At 39.4% G+C, this 15452-nt stretch overlaps 1 protein-coding gene across 5 annotated transcripts in view; it reads right to left on the reverse strand.

The window, feature by feature from the left end:
- The window catches only part of PARD3B (par-3 family cell polarity regulator beta), a 402616-nt gene that overhangs the window by 91170 nt on the left and 295994 nt on the right, over positions 1-15452 (reverse strand). For all 5 annotated transcript variants that reach the window (XM_050340097.1, XM_050340096.1, XM_050340094.1 and 2 more), the window contains one exon: positions 6944-7054. In XM_050340097.1, the coding sequence (XP_050196054.1) occupies positions 6944-7054 (111 nt within the window). The remainder of the gene's footprint in view (positions 1-6943; positions 7055-15452) is intronic.

Below are 15452 nucleotides of genomic sequence, written 5' to 3' on the forward strand. Positions count from 1 at the left end.
GCTCCTTAGCAATTGCTCTGACTTTTTAGGTGGGCAGCTTGTGCCAGGCACAGGCTCCAGAGCAAACCAGTGCCTTAATGGAGGGCAAACCAAGAACATTAAATGGCTTGAATGAGAATTTGTGTGCTTACATTTTGAGGGCACAGCTATGACACCTAGAAAGTGCTATTTCCATCAATCTGCAACACCTGGAATAGTACTGTGATAGTTAAAGAAAAAGGTCAATTCCATGTGCCATTCTGCTATCAGTTCCTAATGTTCTTAACCTGGGACAATCTGAGATCAACTATAGACCTAATAGTGTCCAAAAATGCCCTCCAGCAGTAGAAAAGCCACACAGAGCAGTTCAGAAATTGCAATTTGGGTCTAAATGCTACAATGAAACCTGTGAAAGGTAGGTGAGATCCATCTACCTCAGCTACTTATAACCAAACATTAATCTCCCAGTGTTCCGTGGTAGGTTTTTATTACATGTTCTGGTATGCAGAACAGCAGCAGATCTAAAATGAGAATCATTCAGAATCAATGGGTTGGGATTAATCTGTCCTCCTGTCCAGTGCAAGCACTGCCACAGTAATAAACAGAAATCTGATAACTTCATACTGTCAGCACAAAATGAAACTATGACCTTGACCTGTGCAACAGCATCCAGTAATTTTTTCATAACTTCAACATACCATACTACACGGCTATGATCTAATAAGAATCTAAAAGTAATTAACTGGAATTTTTGAAAACTGAAGCCTTAATCAAATATGTATTCTTATCAGGGTTGCAAGCCAGCAATAAATTGGGACATTTAAAAAACTGGGATCCAATCCAATCCGTGATCTGATCAGGGTTCAATGGTTATAATAAATTGGGAGTATTAAAACTGGGATCACATCCAACACTTTATTTTGTCTAAACCACAGGACCTAGCTGTGCTGCAAAGTCAGGAATACTCAATGAACAGATATACAATGTTGGATTAACCCTTAATAAATAATGATGCACAAGCTCAGGAGTCCCAAAAACATGTGGTTTAGCACAGAGCTTAATGGTGAGAATAGCAATTACCAGCATTTATCAGAAATCAATATGAACTATAAACAGCCATAATAATGCTTTCAGACTTGGCAAGTGGAATACACAGGAACAAAAGCTACATGGTGTTGGCAACAATGTGTGCATGTATGAGTGTGCTCCAAGATGTACTATGCATTTAAAAAAAATCATACTTTGATTTTTGCAACAGTCTGAAATTCAACTTTTGATTCAAATCAATTTGGCTTTTCTACCATACTGCCATGCATGCAGCTATTGTTTTCATTTTGATTTCCAGTAACATACGAATTGTTTGTAATTAAATATAACGAAACAAATGCTGACAGAAAGGGAATGAAGTTTCACTCCCAAGTACTCTCTACTATATAAGTGGACTCTAAATGTTTTTATTCCTGTAAGATGCATTTCCTTCGTGCAGGGATCTTGCAGCTGCAAAATTAAACCTCTGTTTGCCAAATCTCAAAAACATGTGTATTGATTTTTTAACTATGGGAACAGGCAACAAGCATCAGAGCTGATAAGACAAGAGAGAAATACTCTTCAATTGCTGGAAGGTTTCTGAAAAGTAAAGGAAATTCAGTCTTTAGTACAAAAACTGAAACCATTTAATTTTACACAAATTTGAGATACCCTGTAACTTAAGCATTCAGTTCAGACATGCAGAAAGCAAGGGCCAGAAGTTCCTTCTGTTTCTCTAACACTGTACTGAAACCTTACTACTATTAAAAAAAAATTCTCAATTAATTCCAGTGAGAACTACAAAACCAAGACTGTTTTAACCAAACAACATACTACTCCCACAAAAAAAGTGCAGGGGATTATTTTTTACATAGGCTGTCTCCTTATTAACCAACACTCATGCTACTTTTAAAAATCATATCATTTTCGACAAGGCACTTAATTTTGTAAATTTTATTCTAATGTCAAGTAAGTGTTCAATTCTACCGGAAGAGAGACTTAGGGTCTTAGTAGGAATATTCCAGTAAAATAATACTAAACAAAGAGGGAAAAATAGTTTTCTTTCAGTTGATAGACACTTTACTTGCATTTGATAGGCAAAGAAATTATTATGTGTAAAACTCAAGCATCTAATATATTTATCCAGTTTGTTTTACAATGATTTTCAAGTGTTAGAAAATCAACCTACAACCCCAAATGAGTGGGAAAAAAATGAAAGAAGGGATCAAGAAAAATCTTTTTGAGGGGAGAAAGAGACAAGACCTCTTCCAGTACTGAATAACGTAGCAAACATCTTGTTGTTAAAATGATAAATTCTGAGTAATTTACACAGAACACACTAAAAATACAGATTTGAGTCAGCTTGATCAAAATAACCCTCAGATATAGCATTTGCTTTTTCCTTTTATGGGCAGATTCTCGACCTTTGGAGCACATGCTTTATTACAGCCAAACTCTTTGAAGCATGAACAAAACGATGAGTTTATTTAAAATAGGGCCTCAGTCCAATGATGCACGTGACTTGTGTCAGGAAGGACCAAACACAGCCTCAGAGAGCTGCATAACCGGTTAAGTCAATACTCCTGAACCATCATGAACTTCTATCTTTTTCCAGTTAAGTTTCAGTGACATTGCATTGCTGTGGCACAACGAAAATTAAGGGAGGTAGAGGGAGAAGAAGAAAATAATCTAGAGGAGGTGCTGAATTTGTATTCAATTGGACACAGCTAAGGCTATTATTAAAGAAGGAATGCCTAACATCATAAGTTCCTCTTTACCACTTGAAGTTTGCAGAAGTAGCAGTCATATAATAAAGTCTTGGCTTTGAAAAGAAAGGAGGCTTGGGGCTGAGGTCTGGAATGAATTCTTAGCCTGACAGGGACTTTTCAGGAACCTGGACAAACAGCTGCACTGCCTGCATGGCCGATTCCCACCCACAGGGCACTTTTTTTTCCTGCCAGATTTTCTCTTTTCCACCTCAACTCTAAGTGCTCAGGGTCAGGCCCAAGCTTCCCTAACAGCAACAAACACAATGAGACCTTGATCTTGGTGGGGATTGCTAGGGAATATAAGTAGTAAAAAAATAATGATGTCAGCATTTCAGTGCAGGATGTGGAGCTGCTTCAGAGAACTGCAGCTACAAGACAGCACAGAGAGTTGTACTGCAAACTGAGACTAGGACAATGTGGAATGGAAATAGAAATTACTAGGCTAGCTAAATAATACATTTATTTTCACTTTGGGAGGTTAAAATCTGAAATTTGGCAGTCCATAAAAGGAGTTCCCAGGCACTTTTATGCTGAGGACCAATGTGCAAGCAAGTCCAATCCTTTTGGGGAATTATCTGCACTACAGAGTGAGCACTGTATACTCTGTCTGCATACGCCTACTAGCTCTAACACATTCTGGATGTGCCAGACTTGTTGCACATGCACTGTTCAATTCCTTTTCTGTGCAAGCAGGAAATCCAACCTGTTCCAAGCCTGACGGACTTACACTCATGCAGCACACCTACGTAAGATCTGATGTTTCCTGTCAGAGCCAGAGTCCCCGAGTTTGTACAGCACAGCCAGCCCATAACTGGGCAGTGAACAGATTTGATATTTCTGCATGTTTAAAGCTTGTCAAGATTTCTGGAAGAAGGCTGCAGCCTTTACAGAAAGCCTATCTCTGAAATTTTGTGAAGCATTATTGTGCTTATCCAATACCGATCAAAAAACTCTGCAAAACTATGAGAGATGGCCTACTCCTGTAAACTGAATACACGCTTCCTACTGAAAAATATTTCTCAGCTGAGATCTTGGAACAGTTTTCTGTTTTTTTGGAGAGCTGCCAAGCATATATTGCATGCAAAACCAACATCCAAACCCATGTGAGTTCCACAGCTGCTAAGATGCTGAAAAGCACTTGATCATTAATCCTGTCACACCCAGCCCAAAAATCAACTACTCCAAACTCTTCCACTAGTGTCCAAAATGGACAACACAGCCTGTGAAAAAAAAAATAAAAATGGTGAGATGAAAAATCATAGTATCATTTAGTATGACAGATCCTGAAATCTTTAGGTAGTCAGCATTGAAGAAAACTGTTTGGGCAAAAAGCCTGACTTTAGGACTGTAATAATTTGATTGAGGATCTGAATGAGAACTTATACGGCTGATCTCGGAAAAGTAAAACTAGGTGCATGTTAATTCTAGAAAGGTTAAATGTTAGAAAAACAATTTCTATTTTGTTTAAGTTGTTAAAAACTTTCTACATTTCTGTAGTATTTTCTACTCTTACGCCTCTAATAGTTCTAACGTACACTCATTTCACTCTAAACAAGAACAGATTTGAAAATATGACTGTGTTCTACTAAGCTTCAGTGAAGCTTAGTTTCATAAATATGAGACCAAGTATGCAGGATTGCAGCTAGTGAAGTCATAGAAACAGATGATCTATGGTGTGGATGTGCCACAGGATTTTCTTTGCCAATACGTGCATTAAAATCTTGGACTTGAATTATAGAATTACTAAATTATAGAATTACTAAATCTTGGGACAGAGCTATAAAACTTGTCTTACTGAGCATCATCACTATGTGAACAGTCAACAACTAAGCAAAAGGACTGAATTACCTTCAAGTCAGGTAATGTTTCCTTAGTGATTTTCATCAATTTTACAGACAGTTCTTACCCACATACAAGAAGTAGCTACTTCATATAATTTTCCTCTAAGAAAATACAGTCTCTTCTGTTTTATGATCAGCTCAAGAAGGGTTCAGTAGTCAGCCTGTAGGTGGTCTTATGTGAGCAAACATACAGAGCCATGCTCTTACTTCATTAAGAAGCTGAAGCAAATTGCTTGTTTTTACAGCATATGCTGCATTCCTTTGAGGATAATATAGAGAAAATGTCTTCACTCTTCTGGTTTTTGTTTGTTTGTTTTGGTTTGTTTGTTTTTGTTTGTTTGTTTGTTGGGTTTTACTTTTATTTTTAAATTTGAATCCTCCAAACATATAAGATGTACTACCTGATATAAAAGGGTGATATTTCTATTCTTGTGCCTTACAGAAGAATCAAATAAGTGAGTTAAAAATATCATCTTGGTTCATCTACTTCTCAACACACCTGCTGTTCTCCATTTCAGTCACAAACTCTTCCAGGTCAAAACTGAAATCATTACTAGAGAAACCAGAATGATGAAGACATTGAGCTGCCAGTTTCTAATGCAGCCGTACCAAGTTACTGTCAATCAGTGACTGTAATTAAAAAAAAAGCATGCAATGCTAAAGAAATATTAAGAACAATTATCTTGTGTCCAATTGGAACGTTAGACCCCTAGACAGAAGGGTTCATTCCTTGCAGCCTGCCAACATTTTAGTAAATGACACTGGCCCTTTAACAGATGGGATACATGCTTCTTAGCTTGCCAGGATCCTAATAAAAGACACTGGCTTCTTTAAAATGAAGGACACATACCTCTCAAATTGCCAGTATCCAAATTGGGAGTCAGCAGTTTAAAATAAAGGCACTCATCAATCTGGCAAAATCAAGGACACGGCACAGAAATTTTAAAACAAATGGTACAAAGTTTCTCCTGACACAACTTAGATTAACTAAATACTTAAAACACTGGCTAAGCATATCCAGTAGCAGCACTATAACAACTAGATACCTCACTAGCTGTTAAAATAGAAAAATAGTAAAAATTAGCAGCAGACTTCAAGAGATTTACTTCTTTCCCCCATCAAACCCATTAGCTCCCACTTAACACTGACTGACACCACACTGACCACGCACTGCACCACTCAAATGGAAGTAGGGGGTCTCTTCCCTGGGCACTGACCAGTACCACAAAGGTTGACCCATGTGGAAACTCTCTGCCCAAAAGGAACCACATCTGCCTCCATTTTCTCTGCCAGGAACAGGATGCTCCAGTGAAGGGAAGAGACCTCTCAAAGTTTTCCCTGTGCCCTGACAGTGCACATTACTACAACTTGGGAAGTTTTACAGCAACTGTAGACACCTCAGGAGAGCCAGCGAGTATGGGCTCTTTAGCTTTTCTAAAAGCAGCCATCAAATGGAAACAAAGACCTTTCTCAGCATATCATGAAGTGCTTGTGGATGAGTTGGAGAAAGGGAGAAAGGAGTTTTCTGAACCTTGTTGTCACTAAGAAACTGTTCCCAGTTTCTGAAAGGTAGACATGGGGAAAACCAGAAGCTAAATTCTCTTTGACTGGGAAAGATAAAGAAGTTGCTAAGTAAGACTGGGCATAAAAAAGTATAGTACTTTTATGAACAAGACATACTCCCAGGGCCTTACTTCAGAAACACAGCAACTCACAGCTGGCACACATTCAGCTTCTTGCCTTGCCCACCTTGCTCACACCAGTGTCAGCAGACTCCTGCCTCTTCAGACTCAACCATTTGAATCCTCTTTCTTTCAGGTGTCCCTCGCCATACTCAGCACTTGCTGCATAGATATTTCTGCAACATGTGGCTTTCCAGAAAACGCTGTGCAGAACAGAACAAACCTACGTACAAAACCTAGCATTTGATGGCACAGCCAGCTGAAGCCAAAGAGGTCTGAAGCACTGGAAAACATGGCAGAGGCTGTCAGGAGAGAAGGGAGGAGGTTTTTGCTGCAGAGAAGTGGGGGGAAAAACTGCAAAATCAGATGGCCTTGTGAATGGGTAGAGGGGAAACCGGTGTTGAAGGAACTGATCTTCACCAGTTTAGCAGAAGTTGGGATCTGAATGCTGCAGTGAAGTGCACAGAAACTGCAGGAGAACAAGCTCCTGTTGCACTGAGCCTAATGCTCTGGGTTGCCCGGAGCTGACTGCCAACAGGCATGGTCTGGAACATCTCCAGCCAGGCTGGCTGGCTGTTACTTCAGGCAATCACTTGCTCTGAAGTTTTTCACTCAATGAACAAAGATGCTGCTGCCACTTACTCACCTTTCACGTTCATCTTTCATTTTCTCCAGCTCCTCCTCTTTAAGCATGCCCTGCTTTGGATTCCCCTTCTGATCTGCTTTCCCACTTCTATCTTCTTTTTTCTTTCCAAATCTGTTAAAGATATCAAGGAAGGAGTCATGAGGAAATAATTACTAGAAGAAAAACCAGTACTTATCTACCCTATACCACAGAAATTTTAAGACAATCAAAACACTGGCTTTTTATCTTAGTCACTCATAAATTTCCCACATTGCAAAATAAGTTATCAGTATTACCTGGGCCATATGCAAGAGAAAGGACCGATTACCAATTGATTTGGACCCTGTACTTTTGAAAGCAATTGCTTGAAACAAGGTTGAAAAGCCCCACCAAACCCAAAATGCAAGGCATTGCAGGGCTGGAATATTAATATGGCACACATTAAAGTGGCTGAAGGTTCTTTTTGCCACAGTCAGCTCTCTGAAACTAATCAGCAGTGGTTGTGGTGTCAGCACCCAGACTGGACCACATGTTCTGCTCTTAACAGTAACTACTGCCTCTCATTTATGATTTACCCTAATTTTTGGATTTGTTATTTGCTTAAATGAGGATATATTCAGAAAGAATAAAATCTATGTTCCAAGAGCACAAAACGAGACAGTTCATAGGAGCTCTTTTTCAAACTTCTAGGGTTTTCTTTCTGCCTAGTAATATACTATCACGTAATATTTATGCTGTGAAAGTCCTCCAGAGGCCTCAGTGGGCTCAGGGCTTCCACTGTTGTTTTATACACTGTACAAATATGCATAACAATCCTGCTTTACACAGCCTATAAGGGGTGGCTGAACTGGGGAGCTGCGTTTAATTTCTGATGAAGTTAGGCAGAATACTGGGGTCAAATATGCTCATTAAGTATAGACCAAAAGGTATATAAAGCTTCCCTCCTCTCCCCCAGTTTGAAATTCTCAGTTCCACAAGTAAATGATCAGCCTGTGTCTTCCCCTGCAAATTAATGCATCCTTGCATGCATGACAATAATGTAAAGAAAAGTAATTATTTTTTAATTAAAAATACTATATTGCAAACTAATTACTCTGACTCAAAACTGCAAACCCTTCTATGAAACCCTGCAGCATTGCCTTGGTGATATTTTTTTATTTTTCCTGTCAGTCCAAACTGCCTCAAGTGGAATAGCTGAACTACTGTGCATATACTTAAGCTGTAAATCATCGACTTTAGGTTTCTCCGCTGATGAAAGCAGAAATTTTGCAAATACCAAGTCAGGCTCATAAGCTAATGATCCCAATGTTTTGTGAATTTAATTAATAATTCTGAGTTTGTGGTCAAACAAAGTTTTTGGGGAACTCTGCCGCAGGTCTCCCAGACAATAAGAACTTTGTTGGAAAGGGAATGATGGCTGTGAGAGACAGGCGTGTAGCATGTGGTGCTAATAAAAAGGGTAAATACTACAGGAGATAGATGGTGTCTTGTATTCTTTGAGGGATCCTTTGCCCAAAACATACATACATCTCATCTACAAACAATCTTCAGTTCTTTGTTTGTGGTCCCTACTCCGTTCAGTGCTTCCAGAAATACAGCATACTTTGCACACTTTTGCTTTTCCTGAGTGTAGAGCAGCACACCAATTTCACTGCTGCTTTCTGAGTTCTAGTGGTTCCAAGAGACTGTGGAGTCACAAACCCCATCCGAAGGTGGTGGTGGCAGTGAAGGCAGCAGAAAGGAGACACGAGAGAGAGAGGTTGTGAGTGACATGAGCAGAGTGAGAAGGCTCGTAGCTATGAAATGACCCAGGCGAAAAGAAGAAGCTAGATACAACTGCATATATTGCTCTCTACAGAGAGGCCAGGCAATCAAACAGTAAGTTGCCTGGGGATGAGACCAGCAGCCTGCTCCTGGAACACCCCTGCTTTCTGACTCTTGCGCAGGCAGGGAACGTCTCACGGCAGTTTTCCCAAGAGGCTGTATTAGCACTTGCATCTTGGTCGTAGTCCAACTCTGGTACTTTGTTTATATTCAGGCTGCCTGGTTTTCTCCCAGAGTTTCAATTATGAGTTTGTGGAGTCTCATATTCGACTGTAGCAAGTATTGATTTTGAAAACATTATTCTTGGGCATTTTGTATTGCTGCAGGGAGTTGAAGTTGGATATGTTGCATACTCGAGAGAAATGTAAAAAAAAACACCCAAAAAATCTTTAACGTACATTCCTTTCAAGTCTAGATATTATTTCTTGCTTACTAGGGAAATACATTTTAAACAAAATAAAGTGACAATTTTGATTGCAGTAACTGCCAGCATGACAACTTCCAGCAAAAACAGTGCTGTTTGCTGGTAGAGCTGCTCTTGTCATAAAATTGGCACGTTCCAGTGTAATTATAAACTGGCAATAGTGAGTTGGTCTTGATGAAAACAACTTTTCTTGTTGTGCTGCATCAAAAGCAGCGTGGCCAGCAGGTTGAGGGAGGTGATTTTGCCCCTCTGCACTTGTGGGACCCCATCTTGAGTACTGCATCTGGCTCTGGGGTCCTCCAACATATGAAGGACATGGACCTGTTGGAGTGAGTCTAGAGTTAGGTCAAAAGATGATCAGAGAGCTGGAGCACCATTCCTATCGAGACAGACTGAGAGAGCTGGGGTTGTTCAGCCTGGAAAAGAGAGGGCTCCAGGGCAGACCTTATAGCACCTTCCATTACCTACAGGGGGCCTACAAGAGAGTTAGGGAGGGACTTTTCACAAGGACAGGGAGTGATAGGATAAGGAGAAATGCCTTTAAAGTGAAAGAGGGTAGATTTAGATTAGGTATTAGGAAGAAATTCCTCATTGTGAGGAATTGTAAGACACTGGTGGAAGTGTTGAAAACCAGAGTGGATGGGGCCCTCAGCCACCTGGTCAAGTGGAAAGTGTCCCTGCCCACATTAGGGGACTTGGAACTGGGTGATCTTTAAGGTCCCTTCCAACCTAAACCATTATATGATTCTACGACTGTTTTTTTGCTAATTTTGGGTTCAGATAGGATTTGATCAGGCTTAAAAAGTTTGAACTGTTATACTAAGTATGAAGCATATTGCTCAAGGCTAGGGAAATATTCAGATGTGGGTGTTTTTGGCCTCTTTTTGCACACTGCTATACCATAAAAATCAATTCTCTTATTATTATTGGTTTTCATTCCATTCTCTTATTATTATGTTTTTCAGTTCAACAAAATCTTGCACAAACATCAGAAAATAAAAGCAGCAAAAAGTTTAACACTGTTAAGAAAAGTGATATAATGTAGACAACATTAAACCACAAAGAACCCAGCATCATCTCTGCCTGAATTTATATGCCCTGCCCTAAAATTTATGGTCTGCTCACTGATGCATTCTAATTACCATGGACTTCCAATGATAAAATTAACTTCCACCCATTCTAATGTTGCATGGGTTTGTGCACTACAGGCTTAGTGGTTCTCTACTGCTTATAGGAACAACAACAAAAAGAAAGGTAGTAAGAGTACTTGCTGCCCAACTAGGTTTGATCACGTTGTCATTGATATCAGTGAGGCCCTACACTGATTTCATCAAGGACAGAATAAAATCTATTGTCAAAATTATACTATGGAATGAATCAAATCCATATGAAAACTGAATGGCTTTAGGATTCGAAATTTTCAGTTCTCCAGGTAACAAATAATTGAACTGTGATAAAATCTGCCTTCCGTATTAATACTATTGTCAGAAGAATAAAAACATTAATGAGAAAATGTATGATACACAAATTTTTAAAATGTCTGTTTTGCTATACTGTGCAGTCAAATTCTCTCAAACTTAATATCTGATGGATTTATTACTCTGAAAATCTTATATATCAATGGAGAAATATAACTAGAAGATGTAAAAACAAATGATCAGCTGTATCCTCTCATTCTATATCCATCTATAATCAGTTTATGTCAAATGAAACCACTGGTAATCGCAATGACAGTAAGGAAATAAATCCATGTCTTTCCAGGTTGAGTGACTGCCCCAGTTCTCTGATTATCCACTGTATATGCCTGGGAAGTACAGTTAAAGATGTTACAACCCTATTAACCTTAGTATAATTTTCAGTTGGAAAAGGTAATACTCCACCTACTCAGAGCATAGTCCTCCTGTAAATAAAAGCATAAAGGGATTTTCTTTATGTGATCAGACCTTTGAGCACTTCATCCTTATGGGAAAACCCACATGCGACTGTTCAAAACATGCTGTGCAAAAGTGAGGCATTATCCCGTTTCTATTAATTTCAAAGGGTGCCCTGCAAACAACTAAAATTTTTCCCCTTACAAACATTAAGGGAATAAAGTATTTGAATACCAAATATATGTTGTCTTCTTGCAGTATTTATAGCCATTCTGTTGGCTATAGCATTAAAGCATATGCATGTTTCCTTCCAAGGATTCTAAGGGATAAAAATGAAAGCAAGCCTACTACAGACCTGCTCTGTTATACTTGGGATAAATGTCTTGCATGCAAGACCTAAAACTGTGGTCATGGCAACACTTCGTTTCCGTGTGGAGCCGGGGGCTTCCAGATCTCAAATGTGTTGATATTTGCTTCAAGGATTAAAAAGCAGGCAAGTCTGTAAAGTACCAGACTTCTAAGCAGGAGAAACATCTGGAGGGTGGAACCCCTAAGCAGCTTGCTGACTAAATTCAGCCATTTGGATTTCTTAGCTAATTCAGTTACCCCAGATCAGGAGGTGTCACTGCAGTAACAGGGTACATAATGAAAGCACAAACATCTGTGGGAAAATAATTCAAGAGAGCCTATGACACAGTCAAGCAAGATGCAAAGCCTAACACTGTCATAAAATCTTTACATCTCCAGAAATTATCTGTAAAAAACCAGAGTGATTTGTAAAGTACATATAAGAAAAGCTCTGACTCTTAGTCATTTCATAGCAAAATGGGGAAAAATGTTGAGATTATTAAAGCATGTCCCTTATGAAAGACTAGAAATAACCCTTAAAATTAAATTTAAATGTGAGTAAGGATGAATGAGTGAGAAAGCAAGATAAAGATACTAATAAGGTATGATTTTCAGGTCCACACAGGGACTATAAAAAGCTTATTAACTGCCACTACTACCGTGTGTTTTAAGTTATTTTATCACTCAGCTTTTATGGCAGAAGAAATACTCTAGAAGCAGCGCTGTGCTTTGATTAATCACTTTCATACATACACTTTCACAGAGTATTAAACATTGCCGTAAAGATCCTTAGTGAGTCAGACTTGTTGGTGATTACAGGCCAGGCTCATTTTACATTTATGTTAATAGCAGCATTAATGAAATACATCTTTCACATTTTAGTGTCTCTCTAAATACCTAAAAGGTTTGTTACTAAATGTTTACTTATTGGACAGAAGTATGCCATTGAGTATTACACCAGTGGGACCAAGAGCTTTGCAATGGCTGAAAAAGCTACAGAAAGAAAAGAATGTGGTTTAGTAAAATAGGTTTGACAATTTGAGAGTGGAGCACACACAGCAAGGGCTGGGCAACACTCTTCAAATCTTCACCAGTATCCCAGAAGATGAAAGTAGCTCTGTGACCTGAGTTACACTTACGTTAAAAGGACAGCCAGGAGGGGTAAGCATCTCTTATCCTTGCCCCTCTGCCAGGCCCATGCTTCCAGTGAGTGGATCCCATTCCCTCTGTGGAGGATTTAGCCCTAGAAACATGGAGATGTCACCCCCGCAGTGTACAAGACCTACTGCAGCAAGACCTCCCCATGACAACGCCTTGTCCAGGAGCAGGTTTTGACCCAGTCTCTCTGCTTTGGCAGGGTGAGAGCAAAGCCCTGCTCAGATGGTGAACACAGGAGAGAGCCACTTCTGCTCCCTGCTCCTGGGTGGGTAGTGCCTCCAGTTCTGGGGAAAGGGAGAGGAAGGGTTAAAATGGGAACACCAGCACCACCACTGGACTGGGCAGTGCTGTGTACAACGCGAGTACTGTTGGGTAAGCTGGAAAAGAGATTTGGAAAAGTAAAGAAAAAAAAATCCCTTTTTAGCTAGATTTGGTGAGGTTTGCTTGCAGGAAGGAGTTTCCCGACCAGGCTGGTGCCTCCCTGGTTTCCCAGTGCTGGGGCTCATTCCCAGGGCAGCACCAAGGGGAGGGCAGCAAAAGGAACAGTTTCTTGCAGTGAACAACAGGGAAGCTTAGGCAACCAAAACCAGCTCACCTGAAAAAGGAAAAATGACCAAAACTCTGATTTATTACATCAGTGGAGGTGTACAACAGATTGTTCAAGGGTGCTGTTCTACAATTATTACTTGTATTTCACAAATGTAGCTAAACTTCATGAATGTGAGTATCCTCATATTTAGCATCTTCAAATTATTTCGGGAGATAATCCACATTATTCTAATGCTGTGAATCAGAGTAAAACTGATTATGATCAGCAGGAAGAGAGAAGGTTACGCAGAAATTGCAAATATAAAGAAATCCACCTTATTATGCTCCTCTTACGTCAAAATAAAGCAAACAAGTACCATTTTTTAATTTCATTTAATTTATTTTTTTATTTACTGTATCAGACTGCTGGAGCTAGAATAAAATGACTGAGCTTCCAGAACCAGTCTAATGGGAGTAAAACTTATCTTTCTAAAATTCTGATTAAACAAAACCTCCCCCCACCCGTTTATTTCTTTGATGCCCAAATTAGCATCTTTTCTGCAGCATGCTGAATTAATTAGTACAGTGACAAAGAATTAGTCCAGATAAGATCAAAGCTGAAACCATATTTATCTGGAATTTGAAATTAAGAGCAGAGAGTATTAACCCTCAGCACTTCAAGGAGCTTTCCACATGGCATACTTAGTGAGCCTTCCATGAGTTCATTCAAAATAAATCAACAGTGCAATTTTTTTTTCCCCACTGAAGTTTTGCTAAAAGGAAAATAGATTTGCCATGAAGTCTGCTACAATGCGGAACTGCCTTTAATGCAGACCCTGTACATGCTACTTATTATGTAACTCGTAGGCATCAGTAGAACAAAGCAAACAAAGCTGAGAAAAGACAGTTAATCACATTTGTATTAATGCTTGGATCATCACATTGTTCACAGTTTTAAGGGCTAATGAAAGAATTCCCAGCACTGACTCTGAGAAGCTGCTTGCTGTAACACCTCACAGGTAAATAATCCATAATCTTCAGTGGAGAGGGTCACACACAGAAACGAAATGTCAAACAGAAGCCCTAAATTACACAGAGAAGTTTACTCTGAGAGTATCAACCACGTGGACAGCAATAAAAGAAAATCTTCATTGCTGGTATCATTGCCTTGGATATTATCCGTGTTTCAGTATCAGATAAAAGACTGGAGGCTGTTTGCCATGGGAAATACAACAGGTGGATCTTCTGCCTAGAGATTTTTGCAGAACAGAGGCAGTCTAAATAATTACCCCAAAATCTTCTCACCCATCTTCCCAAAGCCTTGGAGCCCCATAACCTTATTTTTTAAATGTAGAACTTGCTCTTAATTTAGATAGAAGTACTATATATATACTACAACTCATTCTGGTAATTAGGTACTAGGAAATTCTTACCAGTGGGGCAGTCCCATTCATTTGTACCATATATCAAATCTTACTTCTGCAGTATAAAAAATGACCAAAGAAAACCCAAGGAACCTGACGGTACCCTAAGACTTGGGGCACCTGAGTTGGGAGTGGTTGTTGGAAAACCACAAAGTCCATCTACTGAACCAGTGGAATGGAATAACTCTCATCAACTACTATGTAAATATAGACAATAGAAGGCAGATGTTAAGAGTCATCCTTTATACTTCAAGGAACTTACTTTTAGACAACATGCTGAGGTAGTCTGAGTGCTGAAGCATTTATGAATTATTGTCTATTATTATCTGACCAGGAAATTGAATAGCAGCTGTGCATCTATTTCCATGAAATGATGTTTTAATCATCCAGTGACCATGGTGCTAGTCTTTTTGGTCACCAGGACAAGAATTCTGCATCCCACATCACATACACAACAAAAGAAAAGTCTGCAGTAAATGAGGACAGCTGTGATTTACAGCTTGATCAGAAGGAGGAAAAAAATCGATTTATGGTCTGTCCAATGCAACAAGCCCTGCCTGTTTGTCCACCAGACTGTGGAATTACCCTCCAACCAAGTAAGAAATTATTCCCATATATTCTTATTTGTCCCTACTTTCATACAGCATCAGTCATTTTCCCCTTTTGCTTCCACCTTAAAGGCAAATAATTTTTTCTGAAGTGAATACTAATTCTGTTCCAGACAGTGCAGGGAAATATTGCTATACCTATTCTGTAGGGAGTTTGCAAATGCCAACCCGCCAAGCCCAGAGGAACAGGACAATCACACCCATGTCTTGGGCACGGGAACTCCATACTCAAAGCAAAGGAAAAGGACCAGATTATGAAGCCCTTGACTGCTTTCTTAATTTCCATTTTGTAATAACCCATTTTCTCATCTCTCCACAAAAGGAGAAGAAAAGAAAGAGAGAAGT

This window comes from Myiozetetes cayanensis, unplaced genomic scaffold, assembly GCF_022539395.1.
Source record: "Myiozetetes cayanensis isolate MyiCay16 unplaced genomic scaffold, myiCay2020 scf9, whole genome shotgun sequence".
In the NCBI taxonomy this organism is placed as follows: domain Eukaryota; kingdom Metazoa; phylum Chordata; class Aves; order Passeriformes; family Tyrannidae; genus Myiozetetes; species Myiozetetes cayanensis.